This window comes from Leptonychotes weddellii, chromosome 6 (assembly GCF_054177405.1).
Source record: "Leptonychotes weddellii isolate Sample4059 chromosome 6, ASM5417740v2, whole genome shotgun sequence".
Classification (NCBI taxonomy): Eukaryota; Metazoa; Chordata; class Mammalia; order Carnivora; family Phocidae; genus Leptonychotes; species Leptonychotes weddellii.
In genome coordinates, this window is record NC_138374.1 from 8,868,889 (window position 1) to 8,877,965 (window position 9,077).

The 9,077-nt window shown below is 40.7% G+C and overlaps 1 protein-coding gene across 9 annotated transcripts in view; it reads left to right on the plus strand.

The window, feature by feature from the left end:
* The window catches only part of ATE1 (arginyltransferase 1), a 163,441-nt gene extending 156,311 nt beyond the window's left edge, over nt 1-7,130 (plus strand). For all 9 annotated transcript variants that reach the window (XR_014146156.1, XM_081823377.1, XM_006738835.3 and 6 more), the window contains one exon: nt 3,707-7,130. Coding sequence is in view for 8 of the 9 variants with exons in the window: in XM_081823377.1 (XP_081679503.1) it covers nt 3,707-3,885 (179 nt within the window). In the remaining variant the exon portion in view is untranslated. The remainder of the gene's footprint in view (nt 1-3,706) is intronic.
* Nucleotides 7,131-9,077: the final 1,947 nt, after the last annotated feature.

Sequence of the window (9,077 nt, forward strand, 5' to 3'; positions counted from 1 at the left end):
GCAAGCTTCAACTACTGAATTCCAAGTTGGCTTGTGATGCAATGCCGCTGCATCTACTGTTAAACACATATATCTAATTAATTTTCATAAAGCTTCTAAATTAATTTATAGCATTTTTAGAGAGGCTTATAGCACAGAAATCAATCAAGTTCGCTAGTTGTTTTTACTCCAAATACTTCTGAGGCCTTGTTCTGAGTTAAAGTATGTGGATTTTCTGCTTCAGCTGGACAGAGTAATTTGTTAAAAACACATATTTTGAAGTTGGTATAGTCAACCAGAGTACCAAAACCACTTGGGGTACTTACAACAGAGAACACTTAATGCAGGGAATTGGTGATAACAGAGAGTGGTGCTGCTGAGAGCTGGGCAAGGCACAGAGTGACCCAGAGATGAGTGATAGCTGGAAGCCACCGCCACTCCTGGGCCACTCCTGGAACACCCCTGAGCCACGCCAGGGCTACCAGTAGAAGCTGGAACCTTGACCACTTTAAGAGTAGTAGCTGGAGGGGCCCCTGGGTGGCTCAGATGGTTGGGCGTCTGCCTTTGGCTCGGGTCATGATCCCGGGGTCCTGGGATCGAGCCCCGCATCGGGCTCCCTGCTCTGCGGGAAGCCTGCTTCTCCCTCTCCCCCTGCTTGTGTTCCCTCTCTCGCTGTGTCTCTCTCTGTTAAATAAATAAATAAAGTCTTTAAAAAAAAAAAAAAAAAAGTAGTAGCTGGAGCTCCTGCCTAAAAGCAGAGCCAAGGAAGAAAGACGAAAGGTTTTGGGAAGAAACCCTGGCTCCGTCTCCCCTGGCTCCAGCCTCCTGCAGCGCAGAGCCAAGTGGTAGAAGCAGGGAGGCTAGACCGGCCCGGGCATGGCACTGGAGATAAATCAGTAGTGAGGGGTTGGATCCCTGTTCCTCCAGATGCTGTCCCCCTGCCCCTTGATCTCCCTTGAATGTGTCCTGGGTAAAGTGAAAATCTAAAACTACACCTGCACTCGGTTCTGAGGGCATGAGGGCCCTCTGGCTGGCATCCTTGGTGACCCCTTTCCCTTCACGTCTGCATGCCTTCCCAAGTGGGGTTCTAAGTGGACCAACGTGGCCTTCTCTGACAATGGAGAATTTCTTTGGGGGTAATAGTACATGATTAGCTTGTATCTCTCTCTAACAAATTTCTAAACAGGTGTACAGTGCAGTCAGTTTTGGAATGCCCTCACTTTGTCACTTTCTGATGATTGAGATCAGCTAGCCTATGACATGAGTCCATAAAATGGGATGTCTCTTTCTCTTTTAGATATTGGAAAAATAGTGTGACTTCTGTCTCTTCTGAAACTGATCTTGCATGATTAATCCAGACTAATTAATGAATACCCAGTAGAGGAAGCAGCATCAGTTGAGGAAGAATAAACATTTAATTGTTGCTTCCATTATACAATAAAAAGGGATGTAATCCAATTCAAATGTTCAAACACATAGAGCCTTCTGTGAGGTGCCCAATAAAATGTTGAATTTATAGCGACTCTATTGTGAAAGCTGTTATGTTTATGATTTGACTTGAAGAAGTTTATAGCTGAAAGACCCTGAGAAATCTTCTAAAAGAATCCTTTTGTTGAAAAGGAAACTAGCATTCCCACTTTTCATTTTCAGAAGACCCAAATTAATTAAAAAATGCCTAAATCAACCTTAAAAACAACTTTTTAAAATTATAAAAGCCTTGTGCCAATTATAGAAAATCCAAAAAATGGTGAGAGTATGTGTATGTGTATGTTTCCCATGTGTACTCAGTCATTCATTCAGCAAATATGTACAGAGCACCTACTGTCAGGCATTGTACTAGACACCGGGGAAATATTAGTGGGCAGAGCAGTCACAATTTTTCATTTAATTTGAATTCTCATAGAACTTTCTAGTGGAAAAGGAAACAGACAATAATTATGTATGTCAGGTGGTAGTCTGTGCCATGAAGGGAGTTAAGGAGAGCGGGGATGCTGTTTTATAGAGAGTCAGGGAAGGCCCTCTGAGGAGCCAACATTTGAAGTCATCTGATGAAGCAAGAGGGTGAGCCATGTTTTTTCCTGGAGGAAGGAGGGGTCTTTCTAGGCAAAGGGAATGGAGAGAAGTATTGTAAAAAGGTTGATGCATGTTTGTTCAGATTTTTTCTGTGCATATACTAGGCTTATAAAGAACAGTAGCTTACACTGTACCTCCGGTTTTTTCACTTAACAATCTACCTTCCTTTGTCTTTAATAGCTGTGTAGCGTTTTATTATATGCATATACCTTAACTTATTTGACCAGTTCTCCATGGTGAACATTTGTGTTGTTTCTAGGTTCTTGGTACTGCTGAGAGTGTGGCTATAAATATCTTTATGCACATACATAAATACTGTTGTGTGTGTTTTTCTACAACAGTGGTTCTCAACCCACCTTTTTTTTAAATTATTTTTTAAAGATTTTTATCTATTCATTTATTTTAGAGAGAGAGAGAGTGAGTGGGGGTAGGAGGGAGAGGGAGGGGGAAAGAATCTCAAGAAGACTCTGTGCTGATCCCAACGAAGGGGCTTGATTTCACGACCCTGAGATCATGACCTAAGCCAAAACCAAGAGCTGGGAGTTCAACCGACTGCGCCACCCAGGTGCTCCAACTCAACCCACTTTAAAGAGCTTAAGAAAATACAGATGCTCAGGTTTTATTCAGACCACTTTCTAAATCAGGATGTCTGGAGGTGGGATCCAGAACTTTTTTGGTATTTTTAAAAAGTTCCTTGAATGACTCCAGTATGTGGTCAGGGTTGAGAACCGCATCTGTGGGATGATTCTTAGAAGTGGCCTGGCTGAGTCAGTGATAAAGACATGGTCCATTTTAGTTGATAGTGCAAAGTTGTTCCCTGTATTAGAATAAGGAGCAACTGCCAATAGTAGAAACCTAAAGTAAGTTGGCTTAAACAAGATAGTTTCTTTTTTCTATGAAATTCTTTACATAGGTAGTCCAGGGCTGGTACGGTAGTTTTATTATGCGGAGTCCTCAGGTACCCGGGTTCCTTCTGGCTTTTGTGTTTTCTGACCTAAGGGAAATCTAATCTCAGGCGAGGGGGGGAGGGTTGGTTAACGCTCCTGCTGTGATGTTCATGTTGCAGGCAGCACAGTGAAGGAAGGGTTGAAGGGCGCAGACCAGCTGTTCTCTTAAAAGATGCCTAGAAACTTCCATAGAACACTTCTGCTTGGTTTTGTTTATCTGCAAAAAGAGGAGAAGGGAGAGCCGCAGCCGCTAGGCGTCCCTGCCCCGTCCCGCAGAGAGCTGTAAGCGTCTGCCCTCTGCCCCCAGAACCTGCCCCCAGTGCCAGGACCTGCTTGGCTCGAGTCCGCCCAGGCCACTGCCTTATGGCTTTGTCGCAGGGATGAAAACCTCGGACAGTACATTGGCTTGGGGGGGAGGCAAAATCAGCGCAGTTCAGACTCAGGCAAGACGGTTATAAACTTGACCATGAGGAGAAAATAATGTGTTGAAGACCCGTTCTTCAATTGCGTACAGTTCTTTTCTGATGTTTTAGCTCTCTCAGGGGAGGGAATCTCTTCCCTGTCAGCAGGGTATTACTTATGAACATCCTCGTTGGAACATACTGCTCAAGGAGGACATCTTCATGCGTCATTATTATTCGAATTAAATATTGTTACACTCGGATATAAAAAGTAGTTTGACCTGTGACTTTTCTTTGTCCTTGCAGTGGACGAAGGTCGCAGTAAGGAGCCTGACCGTTTGCAGGTGTTCCACAAGAAAGCCATAATGCCTTACGGCGTTTATAAGAAACAGCAGAAGGACCCGAGCGAGGAGGCCGCCGTGCTGCAGTATGCGGGGCTGGTGGGGCAGGCGTGCTCCGAGCGGATGCTGCTGCTGCGGAACTGAGGTCATCTGCACCCCTCACCCCCTCACCCCCGCGCCCCAGGGAGGCTCCCGGCCTGCCCACAGAGGAGGCGTTTTTTATTTTGACTCTCTGTGGCTTTTCTAGAATATTTTGTGGCAATGTATTTGTGAGAATCTCCTGGTTAATATAAAGATTTTAAAAATAGGTTGTGACCTAGCCTCCTCGTGGGGGTTTATCATTTTGGAAGTTTGTTTTATGAACAAGCTACGGTATAAACTCCTTGTGTTAATATTTTGGAAAGTAAAATGAATAAGTGGATCTTAAGTCATTTAAATCACCATCGTGCTTTTTTTGTCAAAGAAATTACAGCAGACTTTTCTCAGATCCATTTAAGACATTAGTTTATGCTCCAAGACTGGAAGGCTGGGGAGAAGGTGGGGTGTCGGTTTTCTCTCTTGGAAAACGTCTTCTCAAGAGAACAGAACTGTTGTTCCTCAGTGTTCAGTATTACTGCCGAATGTTACGTAGTTAATAGAAAACTCAGAGAAAGAAAATACAAACCTTAAAGAAAGGACGTCGTGTGAACATCAGATGTTCGTTTACCCAGGACAGCCTCCGTCATATCTGTTGTCTCGGCACACTTGTTTTTCCTAGTATAATTATTACTCTCAAATAATCTTACTCTTAAAAGTATCCCAGTTGGACAACAAAATATGTGATTACCCTAGTTGTATATATATTATTTGCTCTGTTTCTAAAAATCTCAGAAATGGAGGTTTTTGTAGGTTTTGTTTGGGTTTTTGGTTTTTTTGTTTTGTTTTTTGGAAAAATGTTGGCTCCTGCCTTGACCTAAGACCCATCAGAAGTAACTATACACACTCCTTAGAACTCAGGACACTTGTCTTTGGTTATTGATTAAAAATTAGTTAATATCTGACTACTTTTATAGCTGTGCAACAAATCATGTTTAATGAAGCGTAGGAATCATTTTGACCTCTGTTCCAGGGCAAGAGGTGGAGCAATCCGTTTCTTGCTCTTTGATTTGGGAGTCAGCACATGCTAGCTCCTTGTCCTCTCACTTTCTTTTGGCCCCTCACCCAGTCAGCAAATGTCCCTTGTCCACCCCCATCAAGGTGGCGGGCCCTGTGCTAGGAGGAAGGAGACTCAGCATATTGGTTCACAGAACGGAGCTGTGTTGGAGATGATAATGACAGAGGAGGGTTAGTTTCCTGTGCTCTTTCTCAGCTGACCCCCATCTTCTGTGTCAGCAGCTTGGCCATGGAGTTCATCCCATTGCCCATTTTGCCTGTTTTCTATTGATCTTTTTTAAAAACCATACTATAAAACGTAGTACTTTGAAACCCACTACTAGTTTTAAACTTTCCTCCTAAAGGCACTGAATTTGGGTAAGACATTAGAAAATAATTTCAGTTAGCTAAAAGAGGGATCATAAAACAATGATTTTAAAAATCACATGTCTAGAAATTCAACATCCAAATAAACTGTATTTATTCATTCAGATGGGGGTGTGTGTGTGTGTGTGTGTGTGTGTAACACCTGCCGTACGCAGGTATTTTGCCAACTGAGGATAGAGGAGTGAGGAAAGCCATTTTCTCTGATTGTGTGGATTTTGCATTCTTCTGGGATTTTGTTCTTCAAAATAGCCTCCCAAGAGTATTTGATAGGCTCTTGTTTGGAACTGCCTTCAGAACCTACAGAACTTTTTTTTCTTTCTCCCTCTAAAATGAAGATAGCTTAATGTTTCTAGGTTTACAAAATGGTACTCACTGTAAGCAATTCAGACATTAATAAAACTATAAATAGAATCTGAAATTCTACCATGCCAGAGAAGGAGAGAACTGTTATATATCTACACACAGACATACATTAATTTGAACATAAATAGAATTATGCTGTATACACTGCTTTGTGGACATGCCTGAGTTTTGAAAGAAGTTTCAAAGTAGGACTTCGGAAGTGTTGTGAGTAATCTGAGTACTAGGAAAGTCAGTGGGTTGGGTCGCATCTTGGTACCCTTGGCATTGGAATGTTCACGTTGCTGCCATCTGCATCACACCCACTCTTAGGTCCGTGATTGGCAGGTAGAACGGGAGCCCTGAAGATCACAACTCTTGAGTATCCCATGAAAGGAAAACCTGACTCTTACATCGTACCATGACTCTGGTTTCCTCCTGCAGAATTCAGTTAGGGTTCCTTCAGAGGAAAGTGATCGATCACATCCTTGTCTGGGAACCGGGGTGCTGCCCCTGAGGGCAGGATTCAAGGTTGGCTGCAGTGAACCGCCAGAGAGAACTGGGCACGAAGATTCTTCTGCTCGGTTGCTGTATTCATGTGCTGCTCTTTTGGGAATCGATAGTGTATTGATCCTAATGAGTTAATTATTTGTTCTTTTGCGCCCTGGCTGAGTATTAATAGCGTGCTAGAAAAGGACAGCAAGGCAAGTGACCCGGCTTTGCCAGTCGACGTGCAGTCTAGCTGAGAAATCTGGTTTTATGTTCATGGCTTTCATCCAAAGAAAGACACTTGAGAACCTTTCAAAGACAGTTTCTATGTTTTCAAGGCTGGAAGCTGTGCATTTACCCTCTTAGAGTTGTAGTTCCCTCATGGATGCAGGTAAATTCACACCTGCCTCCTCGTCTCAGGAGCAGAAATGTAATTGAGGTTTTCCACACTGCCGTCTTTATTTAAATTCTTCCAGTTCTGTGAGATTTTTTGTTATTTTTTAAAAATGTAATCTGAGCACTTTTTTTAATATTCTATAAAAGAGGCTATTACCAAATGAATATATTATTCATTTGATTAAAAATTATTTAGATAAGAAATTATTACTGTTTATCTTTGCTTTCAGACAGCGTATCCTATTTTTTATCCATTTTGCAAAATACCTCTTGTGTGTGGTTTCTTAACATAGCAGAACCTATTATGTAAATGAACCTTTTCAGATATCTGAGCAGTATGTGGTTTGATTTTATAGGCTTTATACTATTTCAGTGTGAATAAAAATGAGAAGGAATATGATGACCAGCTATCTAGAAAGTGTTGGTGGTTTCTAACTTTAAAGAAAAGAAGGAAGTGAAATGGAAACATAATGTTTGATCTAGAAGTTATTCAAACGTGTATTCTTTTCCAAAAGAAAACCAGTGACTGTAAAACAAAACAAGTCTGATTGCATGTGATTTTTTTTGCTCTCGTGTATGCCTTTTGAACAGTCCATTTGATAAATCTTGAATGAAAAAAAAAAATAAAGCTGTTTCTATCTGCCGTGGCTCTTGCTGGTCAGTACTTAGAAGACGTATGTTTCCTTACTTTTCGGTTTTTTTACTACATTTTACCTGTAGTGAATATGCAGAAAACAGAGGTAAAACATTGGCTATATGAATCATAATATCTCATTTACAGTAATTATGGGAATTCCAGATCATTTGGTTACCTAAATCAAAGCATGGTGGATTCCTTTCTCAGGAATAAATAAAAATAAAATAAATCTCACTTTAAGCAAAACATCTGGATTTCACATGAGAAATTAGGAAATAGACATTCTTTTACCCACGGGGATTAGGCATGGGATTTAGGTAGCAAACTCAAATATAATTTCTCTTAAAAAGCTTAGTTTACAGAGAAATTCTCATAAATATAAAGCAAAGTATAATCATTCATAATAGTACATGGTATATTTATGGAATACGTTTACAAGCATTTTGTGTGGTTTTTTTTTATAGTAAAGAGGACCCTAGTAGGTTTAGGATAAAATGAATCCTATTTTCCAAGTGATTTAAATTGGTTATAATACCCACTGACATTTTTTTTTTCCCAGAATGGAAGTAGCTTTGTTGTTTTTCTTCCTTGAAGTGGCCCGTGTTCACCAGGGAGCACTTAGGCAGTGTAGAAAAATCTACGGAAGAAAATACAAAATCTGTTACCATGCCATCAGTAACCACCACCCCTGCCATTCACACTTCGATGTTGTACCCTTTCAGACTTTTTTCTACCTACATGTATGTATATGTCTTGTTTTATTTTTAAATAAAAATAGAATCATGCTATGTATATTGTTTCATAATTTTGAACATTTTAATCCATTGTGAACATGCAAATAAATGAGGAAGAATATAATTGTTTTAATGGCTGTTCGATAATAGTCTGCTGTGTCTAGTATCTTTTGAGAAAGGGGGCTTGAGACTTGAGCCCCACCTCATGGGCACTGGGAGTTGTAATTGACCTGCATTAATGGTTCTCATCAGTTGTTTGTAACACTCAGTCACATGGTTCTTATCCCTCATTTTCCCCGATCCTATGCCTTTCCCCAACAGTAGGGATTTCCTCTGAACTCGAACGTTCAGGTATAGCTTTTAAAAGTTAGTTCCACCTCCTCTCATTGTCCCTCAACTAAATATTTTCTAGGAGACTATCCTACCATTTTTACAGTTTGAACGTCTCCAAAATTCCCAGTTAGAAAATGTCTTACTTAAAAGTTTAAGGTTATTTAAAATTAAGGTTCTGATTCATTGATTCTTTATACAACAGAGGCCCTTAACATGGGTACCTGGAAAGGGTGGGCCATCGTTAATTTAGCCAAGATTTTTACTTTAAAAAATATGCTGGCTTTTTAAGATTTAATACTAAGTAAAATTGCATTTTTATATCGATTGGATATCACAGTTGGTATCTTCAGTCCAGTCCTGTCTAGGAAATAGTTTCCTATTGACAGTCTAATTCTCAATTAGACCAAGAATTGAAGTTGCTAAATATATTTGGCATGCCAAATTTTTATTCATTTAGAGCTCCAAAATAGCTTGCAGATTTTTATCACTTGGGTTCCTCACCATATCTCTCCACCTGTAATATGAAGCAATTCCAAATGGATGTGCTGTTAAAAAACAAAACAAAACTGAGGGCACCTGGGTGGCTCAGTCGGTTAAGCGTCTGACTCTTGATTTCAGTTCAGGTCATGGTCTCAGGGTTGTGGGATCGAGCCCCTCATTAGGCTCTGTGCTCAGTGGGGAGTCTGCTTGGGATTCTCTCCCTTTCTCTCCCTCCCCCTCTGCCCCTCTCCTCGTGTGCAATCTCTCTCTCTCAAATAAAATCTTTAAAAGAAATGAAACCTAGCACAGCAAATCTTAATGTTATGTGGCATTTGTGATTTTTAAGAATTACCCTTTAATATGGAATTCAATAATAAATGTTTCAGCCACCTCGGAGGAGAGAAAGACAT